Below are 19,147 nucleotides of genomic sequence, written 5' to 3'. Positions count from 1 at the left end.
CGTATTTTAAATGGTTAGGTACACTGGCACCGTAATTTGAACAATCGTTGAATCGTGTGCAATGATGAAATGCGTAGATGGTAGATCACATTACTGCCTCCAACAAAAATTACTTATTAGGTAGGTACAAGTGTACAACTTAAGAACTTGTGGTCTTGTGACCGTGAGACAGCCTATTTCATATAGATTTATAGGCTGTCCAAGTGTACAGCCATTGTTCATTATATTGGTATAGGATATTATGCGCTATACGTAGAGTTTAAAATGCATTGAAACCAATGAACCGTTTGTACATATTTGTATTTTTTTTATGTATATTACTATATTTGTATGATATATTATATAACATTATAATATCATTAATATCGGTGTATTAATAAAATAATATTATAATATGATTGTATCCATATCGAATATGTCGAATATGATAACAACCATAGTGATAGTAAAACGTAAGCAAACAACACTGCGTTTGATAATGGTTATTGTTTTTTTAAGGCATTATTTTCTTTCATTACCATAGTTTTCACTTTTCATTATTATTTATTATTGCCAAATGGCGATGCTATGATAACATTATTATTTTTCAGATAATAGATATAGTAATACTGTTATATAGTAATAATACACAAATTACATGTCTCTATGTTAGATCAATGTGATGATGTTCATGCATTGTTACCTACAGTAAAATTATTTTATATTGTTTTATTACTCTAAGATTATTCACAAAAATTAATTAATTAGTCACGAATGTTTAGATTATTGTGTAGATTTGCACTATTGTATTGCGATTTAGTACTTTTACTTAATGCAAAATGAACAACACTACCAAGGGTGGGAAAAATAACAACGATTACACAAAGTATGTCTTCAATAATTCTTCAAATGGTAACAAAACGTGTGTTTTTTATCCATCGGCGTTGGATCAACCATTAGATGATGTCCCTTGGAAATTGGTCAATATGTCATTTAAATTATTAAATGTTGACTCAAAATTGGTGTTAACTTTACTCGCAAACCATGGATTTCGTGAGGTGAGAAACTAAAACCATAATATTCAGTTTGTGTAAAGTATTAAGAAATTAAAAACAAATTGCACACATTTTTCAATACAAATTTAAAAATATGTATTATAATCTCAAAAACATTATTTTGTGTGATTACAGCAGTAGGGCCTGTAATGCCTACCTAATATGTATTATAATGGTGGTTTTTTTAGTTATAATAATTGTAGTTAAACCTGTGGTAATATTTAGTAGAGGTTTGTATACAGAAATGCAGGATGTGTCTGTATATTTTGGTCTTGTACATCATATTACATACATTTTTCTATCTGAACTTAAGTAAATTGATTAATTATATGCTGCATTAAAACTTAGATTTTACTTATAAAATGTTCCCCTAAATTGGATCTTACATTAAAAAATACCATTGTTTATAATCATACTGTGGATTTCTGTAGAGTAAACATTTTAAAATGTTGGAAAAAGATACTTAACAAGAAGCAAGTTACTAGTTAGTGAAACATCATAAATAATATCATTAAGTATATGAATACAATATAATATATTCAATGTACAATTTAATATTGATACTTGAAATTGACTATTAAGTATTAATATACATTATATAATAATAACAAATATATCATTAACTTAAAAACCTTGATAACTTTTTTTTTGTCCCTTGAAGTTGTGTAAGTTTTATCATATAAGTTATATAAGAGTTATAAACTTCCAAAAATATGTTAGTCAAATTTATTAATATCCTTCTAGAAATTTATGTTATCGAGACTATTGAATTAACTTTACTTGAAAAATATTATAAGCTAGGAACAAATGTTTTTATCAGTATAATAATATTATACTACCTATTTATAATCATTGTATAATTTCATTAAACCAAACTATTTTACCCACATAGGCAGAACTACGGGTCAGGCCAGTCAGGCCATAGCCAGACCTAATACTGACTATATACCTAACATATTAACTTAATACAACTAAAAATTTAAATTAAAAACTTATTTTATAATTAGAATTTTTTTTCATATTTATCATTTGGCCTATCCTAATAAAAGTTTTAAGTTTCACTTATGTTTACCCACAAGATATACATATATTATATATATATACAGGGTGATTTTTGAAGCATGCTTACCCCATTTTGATAATTATTATTCGGTTAGGTAGTAATTATTGACAAATATCTTATATTGCATACCGAATTATAATTATTGAGCTTATTTTACAAAAGATTTTAGTATAATAGTCTATTGTCCTTATTCCTTAGTATGTAAAGAAGAATAACTAAGGAAGTTTTTGTTCAAATTTCGACTACAAAACGTCAACATTTTTAGAAAAATTATCTGAATCACATTTTCCTTTGGAACATATAGGTTGTCATTTGAAAAACAAAAGTTGGTATTGCCACAGGATAATCCTTAAATGTTGTGAAAAATCTAAGTACACAAAAATATTGTATTTACCTAACTACACTTAAAAATTCAAAAAATCAGAATTTGAGTATATGCATAATTTAAGCATAAAAATGGGATGAGCATGCTTAAAAAATCACTCTGTATATGTTAATTAAAAAGCTCTTGTTTAGTATCTAGTTAATTAATGTTTTTTATAAGTGTTTGTCGTCATCTTCAATAGGTATCTATCATTCTATCCATAGACCATAAGTGCCTAAATTTAAAAAAAAATGTTGGATGCTCTATGTGAAAAGCTTTCCCTTCCCCATTAAAAAAGTGTGTAAAGGATTTAACCATCCATTCTAAAGTGAAAACATATTAATACTTGCTAATATGAATTGTATGTTTTTCATTTATAATAATATTATCTATCAATTTATTAAATTTATTTGTTAAATAAAAAAACTTTTTCATAATAATTTTTTTTTTACAAAATTGTCTTTATTTTTGAAGGAGTATATTTATTGTTTTTAGAAGATATATTTTTATTTTTTTTTTTTTTTACAATACAGGACGAACCCTTTAATACATGAATATAATAGTATAATAATAATAGTTTTAATAGTTTATGGAAACGTGGCTCAATATTAGAGAGAGAATGAAGGGTCAGTGTTGGCAATGCGCATAAGACGGATGATCAGTGAGTTAAGATAGTAGTTTGAGGAAGAGAAAGGTATATGAAATGGAACAGATGATCGTGTACAGCGAGAGGCGACCTTAAATGAGACAATATTCAATTAGTACTGACCACAATAAGAATATGTGGTGGATTTGTGAATATATATTACAGTATAAATTGCTTGATCGATGAATCCACCCAATTTATATCACGATTCCTATTTGTTTTTAGTTTTGAAGAAATTTAAAAAAAATTGCTGAACATAATATACAATTATGATAAATAATGAATCCTGAATCAAAATGTGCTCATTAATCAAACTATCTAATAAAAATAAAGTTTCTCAATTTTAGTACAGATTTCATAACTGTTAATTGTTAATTTAAAATAGCTATTACTTATTACCAAATAAGTATTATTATGACAATAATAAAATTTATATTATTTTATGTTTAAAAATAATTGTATTTGATTAGATAGACTTCTCTGTTGTTGACTGTGTTTCTTTTATTATTTTAATTTTCTCATTTTGCTAAAATCTATTACATTCTAAAATATTGATGACATCTCACCCTTAGTATTGTCTCCGTCTTAAAAGTGTAAAACATTTTTGTTGAACTTTTAAATGTACGTATAACAGTTCTTATTTAGCTTCGAAGCTTTGTTAGTTTTAATTTGAGTAATTTAACATATTAGCAGGTTTATAGGTAGCATCATATTCTGTGGTGTATTGGGAGTTTTTTTGATATTTTAATTTTGAAGCGAGTTATGAGGATTTTTATACTGTAGTAATGTTTTACGCACTTATAACTTGTTTCAAAATTAAAATTTCAAAATAATATTTCCAACAAGCCACATGGTATGTAGTTGTATTTGAGTTTAATAATGGGTAAATTCACTGGAAATGTAAAACGAACAAAGCTAAATGAGAATTCTAAAAATTAATTTGAATTGCTTTATTGCTACACACTTGCTATACAGAGACAACACATGCAAGTGAGACAGTGAGACTTTCTCTTACAGAAAAATCATAATACACATTTGTATACAAATATCTAATATACTATTGTCTATTAGTCATATATTATGAATTAATATTTGTTTTATAATAATATTCTTATAAAATATTATAAAATAATAACCGTACAGCTATTGTCTATATTCCACAACTAAAATGAGATATTTTGTCAGTAGAATCATTTTTACCCACTACTGCCCTTCCAATAACTGCTTTTGACATTCAGTGCAACAAACTATACTATCATTTTTATTTTTTCATAGAAGTATTTTTTATGAGTAATATTAATGATTTAATTTATGATTCATTGCAAAATAAATTGTGTATAATATGATATAACATACCTTATTGGGTTACATTGTGTAAGTAGGTAAATATTCAAATACTTTTGGTGATGTTTGTTTTGTATCTTAGGCGTGTAAAACAAAAATAATATTAAATAATATTTTGTGTACATAAAATGATACTGTTGGAAACGTGACAAATATGTAAATACCTTTTACTTACTATGATGTATCGCATGGTAAAAGAAGGTTAAAAAACAGATTACTGCATAATGTATGTACTAGGTACTAGTAGGTGACTCATAGCATAACATTTTTGATCAAACAAATAAAATAGTAACATTACTTTCACAGAAAACAATAAATAGCTATTGTTGCTTTTTAAGTATGTGCACAAACAATACATTTTTTTAATGTCTTGCAAAGCTGTATATTATTTTAAATTACCATTGTAATTGTTTTCACACTTTGATAATTTGTTTTGAAGTAAAATAAAATTGTTGATTAAAGGTAGACGATACTTTATTAATTGATATATATTTTTTCCATTTTATGTTACAGTAAATTAAAGTTTATTTATTTAGATATTTTTATTTACTTGCTCCTAGTCCAGCATTTTGTTTATATGTTATTACCAAGGTTATTGGGCCTCAAATATATATATTTTTAAAGAATATCAGAAATTCAGTCACTTGTATATAATTATTAATATTAAATATGAACAAAACACAATTTTTTTCAAAAATAAAATATAAAACTATAATATAGTTATAGTAAATTTTTAATAAAGTCACATAATTATCAATTATTAGTCAAAAACAATTGTTTTTTTTCATAATGTGATACAGATTTTACAAATCTGTTTTGTCTCCTTCATTGTAATCTATTATATATTAATAGTTATCATTACATATCTATATGACTATAATTATTAATTACTATGTAGTATGTATTATGTATATATAATATGCATGATACAATTTTCAATATAACTGCCTAATAGTTTTCACAATGTCTAATATATTTATACATATAAAACAACATTTAAATATTTAATAAATTATTATTTTATGAAATATCATAAAATAGGAAAACATTCTGAACAGAACCAATGAGAATTTGCATGTAGTTCTAATTTAAAATTATTTTGTTGTTTCCACATATTCAACTCTTTTATCTCTTCTTGACTAATGTCCCAATTACTAATATTACCAATTTTATTTATTTCTGGACACAAATCTATGATATATTTAACTGTATTAATATTTCCATGTGGCAAATCATTAATATACAGGCAGTTTAAACTTTTTGAAACTTGTTTTGCTGGAATTGTATCTTTAGAATTAAGTAATTCTATGAAATTTAAGCTGTTTAATCCCAAACAAGTATAGACATGTAATACTTTCAGTTCTGGTGTATATTCTATTAATCGTTGCAGAGTATTTGGATGGTCGACTTTACTGAGTTGGATTTTTTCAAGTTTTCTTAATGTGATATTTGATGAACTTGAATATAATGATGATTCCACTCCATCAATTGATAATGTTTCGAGATTGGCCAATTGAGGTAAGAAAATACTCAAGTCAATTGTTAGTGAAACTTCATCTCTTCGAAATTTTAAAAACAATTCTTTTAGAATTTTGGATTGTGGCCCTACAAGAAATGTGTACAAGCCATCTAACCATGCTTGCTTAGTAGGAACGTTTTGTAAATTTATAATTGTTAGTGTTTTTGGGAGTTGACTTAGCATGAGTGGTGAATGCAATGGCTCAGTGATAGTCAGTCTGTTTAGTTTTGTACATGTGTTGCAAAGTACTTGAAGTCTTGAGGAAGTTGTACGACATGCATTCGCCATTGTCAGTTGAAGTTTAGTTGATGGTATTGTGGATTTATCCAATAATTCTAAAGCTTTTCCAATATGGCAGTATTCACCTAAGGTTTCTAAATTTGGTATATTCTGTAAAGCTATTAAAATGCCATTACTAGTGACACTAGTGTTGGCAATATTTAATGTGTTTAATGTGGAGCACAGCTTCGTTGATTTTTGACAATATTCCAGGAGAAACGAAAAATCGTTTAATTTATTTCGTCGACCAGTCTTAACTTTAATTTTTCTGAAAACATAATAACATTAATTATTTATAAAAATTAGATAATAGATTTGAATAAATTAAACTGGTATCTAATTACTTTGATAGTGTTTTTAAAACGTGCCACCAAGATATCTTTGTTGTTGAATGACTGTTACGTTTATTGAAATTGTTTGATTTGTCTTTAATCTCAATTTGTAGTAAAAGGTGTTTAATACCGTTATCTGTTACTTGACTTGAATGAGATATATCTAGTACTTCTAGCTGAGAACACGATTGTCCAATTGTTTTAAGAATTTTATCGCAAGCTATATTTTTTAAAACTAAACGTTTCAAATTACTCATTGATAACAATACCGACTGAAATAATTGTGTATCTGAAAAATACCAACAATAATTGATTTAAAATATATGCACATAATGTTTTGACATGCATTATTATTTAATCTATTTTGTTGTTTTCGAAAAAATCAGTCCACCTTTTTGTTTCCATCAATAACTTTTTATAAACTTAATATTAGAGATTCTAAGCGGAGAGACGAAAGTATTGATTTTACAATGTGTGTTTTTTAATTTTTATTCGTTTTGAGTCTGTCATCACGTTCTGGGACAGTAAAAGTGCTTCGATTTACTTCGACAGCATTTTTTCTGGTAGGAAAGTGAATCTAGTTTGGCACTTTAGGAGATCAAAAGTAAAAAATTCCCAATAGTTTTCATAAGCGGCCGGAAAAACAAACAAATATTTAAGAAAAAACGGGAATTTTTACTGAAACCCGGTTTTTGATTAAATCTATTTGGGTTTTTGACATAACTCAAAAAAAAAATATTGTAGATACACGAAATTTTCCCTGAATGTTTATATCGTAAATTGTTGTTAATGGAAATTAAAACAAAAAATTGAGCGTAAATCCACAATAATTTTTTATGAGCGTTTAAATTCAGAATTTTGACGAAATTTGTAAAAATCACGAAAATGTGCAAATTATTTTGAGTTAGAAATTCATAAAAAAATCTATTTTTATACCCAAGATTTTAAAATTTAATACAAGATTCCTAATGTGTTTACCTTTATCAAAAACAAAAAAAATACTTCTGGAAAGTCAAATTAAATTTTTATGAGCATTTGAAGTTGACATTTTTGTAACATTGGATATTCATTCAATTTCTCATACAGCGATTTTCTTATTTTATTGTAATTGAAAAAGGATTAATTGCAGATACTTCAAATTTACACCATACGTTTATATTATTAATTCATTTACATATATATACACATATCATTTATATAATTTTCAAAATATTCTGATTAGTTTTGAACTGTTTACGGACATTTAAATTTTTTTTCTATAGTTGTCGATACAATTTTATTTGGTGGGTTAAAAAGCTTGAAAATGTAATACAAGGCTTCTAAATCTGTTCAGAATCGTTTTTAGTATACAATGATAGTATATCATTAAATTCAAATTTAATACCACCCATTACAGCGACCTTCTAGACACCTAATGTACAGCAGAGAGAAATCCACTTACCCGCTTCTCTTTATGGTCAAATGTGGATGAAATTACATATTTAAATACCAAGAATGATGTTTTATGTTACTTTGTTGTAAATTAAAAATATAACTCGCGGGAACTTGAAACTTTTAAAGTATATATATATGTTTTATACACAAAATGACTTTTCAAATGTATTTTTTTTCGGCAAAAATGAATTTGATCTACTGCGTAGTACTAATGCTTACTAGTAAAATAAATTACTTAAATCACAATAATATCGTAAATTGTAAAAAATTACCAAGAAATATTATAGACTAACAGAACGTCTGCTCTCAGAATCGTTTTTCGTATAGGTACAATGATTTTATATCATTGATGAATTCAAATTTAACACCATCCATTACAGTGACCCGCCGCACCCACTTGTAACCTACCGAGCAGCATAATGACATCCACTTACCCGCATTGTGGTAGTATGATTTGTGAAGTTCATTAATCAAGCATAAATATTAATGTACTTAAAATACCTTATAAATTATAATCTATAGACTATAATACACCATGAAAAAAGACATCAATGAGTTTATGAGTTATGACCTTAAGAGGACGGCAGCGCACCGTATTTTGTTTCCTCTCTCTCAACCATGTGCAACATAGCGAATTTATGTTTGTCAGAACCCACCCTGTGCTATATTACTTTTAATATTAGAGTGAATTATCAAACTTTAAGCTAAGAACATAACCTGTGTGCTGTGTCCCTACGTTGGATTTTTTACGATATTTTTATTCAATCTATATATTTTATAATTTATAAGTATTTTTCAAACTTATATATAAAATAAAATATCATAAATACCCAACTCAAGGATACAGGTTATATTCTTAATTTCAAATTTGATATTGAATACACTCTAATATTAAAAGTAATAAGACTAATAACACTGGGTTGGTTCTACTAAATTCAAATTTGCTATGAGTCAGAGAGAGAAAACAAATAGTACCTACGCTGACATCCTCTTAAAAAGTTAATGTTACATTTTACAGGGTCGAACGTCGACACATAATATTGCATTAGGGTGTTATCGTGTAAAAGTCCACAGACACCGTTATTGTCAACCATTTTTAATTTAATAAATAATCGGCCGCTATTTAGAAATCCAGAACTTAAGTCAAATAAAATCTTTTAGTCCAAAATCCCTAAGAAAAATTTAAAATGTAAAAGTATTATAAACGACCAAAAATACATTTATAAAGTTATTAAGAGGGCGCCACACCCGCATGCGTTGTCTCCGTCTTACAAACGAGTAACATACCAAATTTACGCTCAGCAGTTCAAGTTTTATGCCGTTAGCTTATAAATTAGAGTGAATTAACCTATTATGAAACTTGATGGTAAGAACTTTATCCGTGTTTTGTTGGAAGCTTTTTTTACGATACTTCAGTTTTTAAGCGAGGTATGCTTGTATAATAAATGTAAATTAAAAATGCTCATAACTCACTTAAAAACTGAATTATTGTAAAAAAACTTCCAACAAAACACAGATAAAGTTCTCACCATCAAGTTTCATAATAGGTTAATTCACTCTAATTTTTATGTTAACGGCATATAACTTGAACTGCTGAGCGTAAATTTGGTATGTTACTCGTTTGTAAGACGGAGACAACGCATGCGGGTGTGGCGCCCTCTTAATACAGCTGCAATTATAAATCTACACTACTTAAAACACATTTTGGTGATGTGCAAGTATTCTGTGGAAAAAAATCCATTTAAAAACCGTACTCTTTACAATTAATATTATAGTATTAGTAGGTGACTATTATTAAAATAATTTATTATATTTATTGCCTTGTTGGTTGACTGATAGTCAATTTATGTAAATATTTTCGAAGTTTAATTAATGATTTGAAATTTCCATAAAATATTCAAACAGTTATCAACGTTTTAAAGTTTACACTTAATACAAATACACATAATAATATACAATAACTATAAGGAATGCACTTATGTACTGCTATAATGCTGTGCACTGTCTATTGTTCTCAGTTGGGTTATATACGTATATAATCGATAACGAGACGATCGACGTCGTTGATCACCGCCCCGTAATAACAACAATAACAATTAATAGTTGGTCGCCGTGGGCATTGGGCTTTGGGCATGTAAAATACACTTAGAGCTCGGATGTTTATGAAATAGTATGTTTTCTTCTCTTCGTCCAATTAAATGCTAACTTATAGTCTATATAGATACACATTTGATTTATGTTCTGCTAAATCAAATTATATCATTTTTATTTTGCGTCTAACTACATATTTTTTGATTTTCGGATTATAAATATACATTTTCGGTATTTTAGAATTGAAGTGCAAATAGCATGTTACTAAATTAGTGTAATATATTTACGTTTTAGTATTTTCTACTTTAAAATGTCAATGTAATATTGCTATGCCTAGCTAAATAATTAACATTTTTAAACGATTTTTTGTGTGCACATTTTGGGGTTTTTTTCAGTAAAAGTTTATTTGGTAATTTTAAGTTCATAAGCATCCGAACCTTTATAAAATAGTATGGGCGGTACGTAATATTATAATATATCAATATACCTAGACGTAATAGCGTCGGCCTAACTAGCTCCAGAGACGCCAGGCCTCGTGCCTCTTGCGCCAGCAGTTTGAGCAAAGCGGTCTGGTGACTACACCCGTAGTAACAGCACAGTTGGACCCGCAGTTCCCTGACGTCGCCGTCCAGCATGACGCCAAGCAGGTACAACGGTACGTTATCCGCCGCTGCGCTGACGGAGTGGCCCTCGCGGATTGCATCCGCCAGCACGGCCATGCACTTGGTCAACAACTGGCGGCGGACGAGCGCGGGGACGGCCTCGGTCCAAAACGGCCGGATCCGGTGTCTGGCGAACTCGAACGTCTGCGACGGCGACGCGAACCCGTTGCGTCGGGCCAGCTCGTGCATCTGGTAGCATGTCTGCACCAGATCGGACACGACTCTGTCCTCCGATAGGCTCAGCAGGCTTCCCGGCTGATAACGACAAGGCATTTTTCTTTTCGCTGTTCGATCACTGAATTTTTGACCTGTAAGCACACGTCATCATTATTATTATAATAGTATCTGTTGATTGTTATCAGCCCACGCTATTCAATTTTTCCGAGGCGAAAAAGTGTTTGTAATTTGCATCGAGTAGAACAACAAGCTTTAATTAATTTGTCGAATTGAAACATTTAAAATATATTAAAATTATAACAATACATTAGTACATTGCTACACAAATAATAAATTAATAATTATAATTATAAGTGGTGTATCGTAATTCATAGTCATTGCAGAGAAAGCAATAATTCTCCGTTTTTGATGGCTAACCCTAGTAGTAGTCTGTAAAATGTCGTGGCGTTTGGTTCGTAAATTGAAATAATTACATTTATTGAAGAACGGTACTACAGTAGTACGATATTAGTTTGTCATTATTAAGGTTTAAATGTTGTTTGAAGCAACTGTAGGAATAGGAAACCAATAAATATTATACCAATGAATATTAAACATCGGCGACCGACATTCGGTGACTATCCTACAGAAAAGTGGAGAATTGATTGTCTATATTTATGCGTATTATTAGTAGTATAAAATCAATGCTACTAACTAGCTCGGAATATATCGTAACAAAAAATTTAAAATACCAATCAAATCCAATGTTTAAATATTTGTCAAAAATAGATATTGTAAATTTGAAATATCGTACCTGTATGGCTAAAATAATAATACTGTATTATATCATTATAATTCTTGTTATTTACAGTAATTATGTTCTTAAAGCTTTTGTTAAAATATTAAGTTTGTTAAAAAAAAATAACTAGTTTTTGATTAAATAGTTACCTATATATCACGGTTTTATGTTGTTGGTATTTTTAAAATGTTTATTTACTGCCATATGATACGATACAACGACAACGTACACTTTTCGAATGACAATTATTATTTTCATATAAAACGTAAATATTTATACTTAGGTTAAGTAAATGACGTAATTATATTTATTATACCAATAAATAATGTGAGATATGTGAGTTTTGTGAACTGTTGATTAAATTGTTTTTTATTTTTTATAATTAATGATTACCTAAATAGTAAATAGGTACTTAATAGATTCCTAATAATTTTAAATAAAACACGCTCGTTCTGATGCGTAATATAGATAATATACGATCTCTGGAATTGTTGTTTTACCCAAAATCAATCAAAATAATTGACAAATTAAAATTTGAACTGTAAATAAAAAGCGAACCAATATGCGAGTCCTGCTGTAGAAAATTCGTTACCAGTTACGTGTCTTATATGGCCATATACCTAAATTTAATTTGGTGACTAGGCCAAATGTAGTGGGATAACAGAGATCACAATATATTTCTAAATACGAGACAAGTAAACTTCAAATCCTTCTCTCCGGTGGTAATTGCGATCTCGGAAACTAGTATATTGCTTACATTTTCACAGCCGTCGAAATCTATTAAGCTCTATATACTTTTTACAAGTCTTGTAAAATTAGATGTTTAGTAAAAACTGTGAACACAATCGACCGTTCACTCGTTCACACTTGCGCTACATTAATTTATGTAATTGAAAAAATATTATAATATATCGTGTGCAGGAGTTAGCTGGCTGTGTGCAACAGCTGTAGGTGCAAGAGCTCAAAAAAAAAAATATTAAATGCGTACATGGATGTACACTAAAATGTATACACGGTGTCACGGTACACCTATTATATTATTATAAATTAAAATATCGTCGAACACCGTATCGTATTTTTCTACCTCTACATTCTACATAATAATATAATAGGCGCCTACAGGAAAAATGTTAAATCTATAAGCTCAATGTAACAATACAAATGCTAAAATGTCTGTGAAATTTTATTGTTTATTAATAAGCACGCGGCATACACATTTTAGCGTACGTGTGCATCATAGTAATTTACAGGGCATTACAGACAAACACATCATCTCCTTTATCGTAATACGCATATCGCGTGCAATGCACGCATAATAATATTATAATATTAGTAAGGCGGACATAATATTTTATTATCATTTTACGTAGGCTATATAGTCAACGCCGAAACAATAAAAGCTAATTTGCACAAAAAATACTTCCGTGATATTTATTTATCATTTTAATACGATTCCGGATATGTGTTCAGACTTCTAAATTTATTAGTTATTACTGTGAATAGATGTTGTACTTTTGTATATTATGTTGTGTTCCGCGAAGACATATTGTAATCATTTATCATCACAGGTCAGGTTCACGAGTTGTCCGCTCAATGTTAATAATTCTGAGCTCAGTGACGCCGTTTAATGTTTTATTACAGATAACGTCCAAGGTTTATTGATATACTTTGACGGCCCACACTCGTGGTATTATATTTTTATGTTTCAAAATTGTAAAATATGCTTAATGCGTGCTATATTTTTAAATATGTTAAAACTTGCTGGCCTCGTCATACCAATGTTACGTTTATTTATTATTGTGTTTTTATTTAATAGTAAGTACGCATCGCTATTATCCGCCTAAATGGTTAATGCAATTTTTTTTTTTACTTTCTTGAAATCGAATCAAAATTATATCTCCATAATATAATATAAATAATATTACTAGTCGATGCTTGTGCCATAGTAAAATCTTCAACTATAGCTGCTTACACGGAAAACATTACTGTCCGATCTATTTTTAGATACTGGTGACTCGTATTCATAATTTCATATTATTATATTTATAGAAAAGGCAAATGACAATTATTTTACACAAATATTTAGTGAAGAAATAAAAATATTAAGATAACACATTCAAATAAAAATATGATATAAAGTGATTTTATTCATTAGTCGTAATGTTATTTCTTGTGCTACTTTTCTTGCCTGTTCGTATTATTTTACGTTTGTCAATAAAATAAAACCATAAACATCTTTCATATAGATATTTTAAAATCAAAAAATTAGTTTATTAATGAAATAAATTATAGTTTGAAGCTAAATTTTTAGTTTATACTCGTATTATACGTAAATTCAAACTTTTATTTTATTTAATAACAATAATATTATTGTAGTTTTATAAATTACGTTTTATGGTATTTCTGATAAACAAGAAAAATTAAAACATATTTTATTGTAATACATATTTTAAATTAAATGCATAGAATTGTCTACAGAATAGAGTATTATAAATTTTGATTTTTAACGGCTAGTCCGTATATCTTTATACTTTGAAGCGTTTATGATTTTGAACCTAAAAATTAAATATAGTTAACATAAAATATGTTTCCACAATTAATTTAAAAAAAAATAACTATTAAAATCATTCAGATATTTAAATTACGGTATACTTTATCAATTGTAAACATATTTTTATACTTTTTATTGGTACTTATCAGGCATCTTATTACTTAATAATATGATTAATATCGCTATCAACAATAATGCAATACAGAGTAGAGTATCAACGTACACGAAAGTCAAGGTTCCTTTATTATAATATAATTTTAATTCATATTATTTCAATAGTGTACACTATTGTAATGTTCTTATTTTCATATTTTCAGTTATAGAAAACTACACAATGATGCACTTGATTTAGCATGCGATAAGCATATGATTATATAAATAACTGGTTTAAATTAAATACGGTTTATTTTAATATAAACCTCTATTTCGTAATATTTTTAATTATTTATGTTGTAAAATTTAAATTTAAAATACATTGTTATAGACTTTTAGACATTTGGTTTATTAATATTAGTCATTAATTTCTTAGGATGTTATTAGATGTTTAGATTTGAAAAAGAAACAAGTTTACAACTGGTTTGTTGACTTATGTCCATTGTACGGCCCCGGCAAAACGTACAAATGAAAATAAATTATATAATACGTCATATAGAATGTAATAAAAATACCTAACCAAAAATAATTGATATCAGTTTAAAAGATGTATGATTAAAATGAAGAAAATTATATGGATAGTATATACTTTAAGAAATACACTTATCATGAAATTTACAAAAAAATATTTTGAAAAAATGATTACATTTCAAATTAATTTACTCGAAAAATATTCATATTTAAAAAAAAAATTGTAAAATATAAACGAATTGATTTAAATAAATGTTTTTACCATCAACATTTGTCTGAAAATTATATTTACTAGTTGTCAGATCTTGCCGTATAAATAATAAATATCTATTATGGTAATATAATATAATTTGTCAATTACAATAACACGAATTATTCGATCGACTAATTTTAATTTAGAACAAGTGAATTATATTTATTTAATTAATAACTTTTACACTGATTCGTACCCATTTATAAACACGCATCTAATAAATTACTAATGTAGGCAGACCAAAATATAAGACTGATTTTTACATTTATAATATATTTTGCTAAAAATATTCATTCATGTCATTTGCCATCTTAATTTTTATAAAAACACGTCTTGTTAAACAACGAACATTACGAACAAGTTCAAGTTTAAAAATACAAGGTGCTCTGGTTAGGTGGCCACTGTCTCTAATTTATAAAGAAATGATAAACTACTGCATTAAGAAATGATTCAAACAAAAAGTGATGAAAAATAATCAGCATTTCAAGCATATATTCAGTTTTAAAAACATTGTAAAATCCGAAAATTATTTAATTATTTCTATTAACCACTATTCGTTTCCAGTGAACATAATGCATGACAACTTTAAGTGCTCCAAAAAATGATGAATGAAAAAAAAAATCTAAAATCTGTATAATATTATTATTTGATATTTTTAATGTTCCAAATACAGCTTATAAATTGTAATAGTAATTTTGACAAGTATTTATTGCATTCACATTTTGTTTTTGTCACTAGGAACTACTGATGATTTATTAAAAATATTAAAATATGTTCATATTATGTGTTATACTTGCAGTAGATACCTATATTATTTTACTGCAATAAAGCTAGTTTTGATTTGTATTTCGTAGGTTTGGTATGATTGTATATTTATTGCGATTCTTGTTTATTTTGTTTATTTCAAATTTAAAACACGTGTTATTAGTATTTTATTTGTTCTATTATTTCTGCTTTATTTAATGCATCCTTATTTGGTTTATAATCGCAACAAATTACCAAGTACATTATGTTGATATCATTATCATTGATATCTATTTAAAAAATGTTAGAATTTTTAATTATTAAATATGCTTATAACAGTTACAACTAATAATGATTATTGAGTAATTGTTATGTTTTCAATTGATAAATATTCAATTTAGCTAATTTTGATAATTATTGTATAAAAACAAAAAAAAAATCGATTTAAAGATTGATTTTTTCGTTAATACAATAATACGTTAAGTATAATTTTATCTCGAGTGTTCAACTACTCTGATAGTTACTTAATTTGTTCCTTTTCGTGTAGAGCATTTTTTTATTATTAGAATAATATGATTTCGGGAATTATGGTGACATTTTATATAGGATTTGTGTACCATTGATATTAGTGATATTACACTACAATATGGTATTCTATATTATGGAACATTAATCAAACGTGTATTAATTATCTGTTATAAATGAATTCTGTATTAATTATCAGATGTCGTTAACTAACCTACAATAAGGTACCCGGTGTCTCCCTCGACCATGTTGCGTTCGTATTTATTATTATTATTAGTTATTTTGAATTAACAATGATTTATTAAATGATAACTATGGTGGTATTGTACTAGATACTAAGTATTTGCCAGTTATTACCCAAACTAAGACCAACACTAGACTATACCCCTGACTACAATACAACTAAACTTCTAAATTATTGTTGAAAAAAGTTTTTAATTTATTTAAATGTTCTAGTTCTTTATAAATTAAGTAAGGCCAGTAGGAGACCCTGTAAAATATCAATATTATTTCTATACACCATCTAATTAAAACTGTTTAATAAAAATTAAAAATAAACTAGTTAAATTTTACTTAGATATCCTTACTTTTGAACATCGAATTTATAACGTCAGTATCCGGTATTCATTATTAAAACTAAAAAATAGTATTTATTTGTTACTATATGACGTATCTGGAGAGAGTAATAATAATAATAATAATAACAATTATTATAACTTAAAATAATATTTTTTTTAATCGTACAATATAATATAATATAAATAAATAATGTAAACTTACTAATGAAATAACCGTCATGTATTGATTCTGATTTAACAATACAAAACGTTAACACAGATTTTATTAATCTTCCTGACTTCCAACAAATTAAAAGAAACTACCAAGTTATTTACGAATTCGACGCACAGACATATTCACGGGACCACCTTATTGACTAATACTAGTGTCAGTTGAACCTATGTTTAATTCAAGTTCATGATTGTTGTACGTATTACCACTACTCTTTAAAAAGTACGTTGCACGTAACAAATAACAAATTGAACGATTATAGTGGGTAATAATAAATATCGGGCCGAGCGAATCGTAATTTCGTTTTACTTCGGATAAATTGGTATATATAAAAATAATGAAAAAATCAATCTTTAAACAAAGTTCAACGAATTCCAATTTAAAATGAATTATTATATGTGAAGCAAAATAATATTTCACTTAATTTAAATGAATACTTAAAAGGAATTGGTCCCGTGATTAGTGATAATAAACGTTAATTACATTGTTGCTTTCAACAAATAAAATATGCAGTCCCGAAAACGGATAAACATGATTAATAATAATATTTTAATACACACATGGATAGGGAAATGAAGCCTTTCTAATTTATAAATCGGCATACTCTATTTACAATTTTTAACTCTTTCGGAATTTCAACGAGCAGCCTTTTGTACAATCAAATCGACAATAGTTTATATAATATCTACCAATTATTAATTATTAGTATGGTTTATTGTTTGCGTGTCGTAGCTCGTACGACAGTACCTAATGTATTGAATATGTGTAATAATATTGTCTTCTATAATATTATGTTCATTGGTAATATTATTATTCATTGAGTAAAACAACATTATCATTTACGGATTTCCCGGTTTCGGCACTGAAATCATTTATATTGTTAAAAATAGAATATGGTGTGAAATGCGTATTTACTATATTAGTCATAGTACCTATATGTCAAAGTATGGTATATACTGCATAATTAGTTATACTATTAGTTATACTTATTATTTATGTGTACAGTGTACACGAATGTGAAATTGTTTAGGCGTGTAACATACCAATATATTTTGTTTGGTTTTTTTAATGTGTAAATTATTTTGTTAAAAGTTCTCCAAAAATATGACATTTTTAAATTTCAATTTTTTTAATTAATTAACCATACAATTTTAATAGAAGCAAAAATCAAGAATCTTAGAATGAAGTCAATCTTAAGAACTGAGAATGCTTGACGACAGATTTAATATGTTTTCATAATTCTTAATATAGCTTCACTTGTCAATTCATGTATGCAGGCCACAAACCCTGTCTAGAATATATCCATTTTGCAGGCCAACCAATTTAATCACAACAATACTTGATTTTAAATACCCAAATGTATACACTGTGCGGCCCAAATGACGGGAATGGTAAACATTATTTAATATGTAGGATAATACATTAATACTATGTTAAATTATAATTTATACCCAACTAGAGTATAAGAATTGTAGGCAATTCGCAGTTGAGGCTAAAAAATATCACAAAATATGCAAAATTAAATGCTATAAGTTCATCTAAATATAAAACGTGTTTGTTTCGTACTCTACATTTTTGTTATTGAGTAAAATATGCAATCAAAATTCTACAAATCCTCTACCTAATTATTAGTTATTATTTTAATATTGTTGATTTTTTTAATTAAGAGGATGTCAACGTTCTGTTTGTTTTCCCACGTGCAACCAAGACTAAACGCGTTTTCGCAGAATTTTTTTTTTATGTTTTTGAGTAACCTTAGTGTAAAATTACCCATTAGAAACACGATAGCGAATAATATTTTTGTGGATATGACATAGATTTGTCTAAATATTGTCTCAAAACCATTTGAATTTACAACATTTTTATTTTATTTTGAAAGTTGAATACAAAGTTAAATAATAATAGCATATAAAACCGTCACACCGTCAAAAGTATTAT

At 27.2% G+C, this 19,147-nt stretch overlaps 2 protein-coding genes across 5 annotated transcripts in view; one reads left to right on the top strand and one right to left on the bottom strand.

Moving 5' to 3' along the window:
• The first annotated feature begins 460 nt into the window (after nucleotides 1–460).
• The window catches only part of LOC111034595 (tubulin polyglutamylase TTLL5), a 33,181-nt gene continuing 14,494 nt past the window's right edge, over nucleotides 461–19,147 (top strand). For 2 of the 3 annotated variants that reach the window (XR_002604562.1, XM_022315877.1), the window contains exon 1: nucleotides 462–1,037. Coding sequence is in view for 2 of the 3 variants with exons in the window: in XM_022315877.1 (XP_022171569.1) it covers nucleotides 819–1,037 (219 nt within the window). In the remaining variant the exon portion in view is untranslated. Of the gene's footprint in view, nucleotides 1,038–19,147 lie in introns of all 3 variants that reach the window. The other variant, XM_022315878.1, reaches the window with a different exon arrangement.
• On the bottom strand, nucleotides 5,169–17,395 carry LOC111034596. Of its 2 annotated transcripts, none has more exons than XM_022315879.1 (4): nucleotides 17,201–17,395; nucleotides 10,594–11,076; nucleotides 6,594–6,870; nucleotides 5,169–6,517 (listed from the first exon to the last, which is right to left on the bottom strand). In XM_022315879.1, exons 2-4 carry the CDS (start codon nucleotides 11,039–11,041, stop codon nucleotides 5,482–5,484), a joined length of 1,761 nt encoding a protein of 586 aa, XP_022171571.1. In that variant the 5' UTR covers nucleotides 11,042–11,076; nucleotides 17,201–17,395; the 3' UTR covers nucleotides 5,169–5,481. The 2 variants fall into 2 exon arrangements, with proteins under 2 accessions (XP_022171571.1, XP_022171572.1); XM_022315880.1 differs by lacking the exon at nucleotides 17,201–17,395 and adding an exon at nucleotides 11,873–11,890.

Source organism: Myzus persicae, unplaced genomic scaffold (assembly GCF_001856785.1).
Source record: "Myzus persicae strain clone G006 unplaced genomic scaffold, MPER_G0061.0, whole genome shotgun sequence".
In the NCBI taxonomy this organism is placed as follows: Eukaryota; Metazoa; Arthropoda; class Insecta; order Hemiptera; family Aphididae; genus Myzus; species Myzus persicae.
This window is presented reverse-complemented; position numbering and strand designations above follow the sequence as displayed.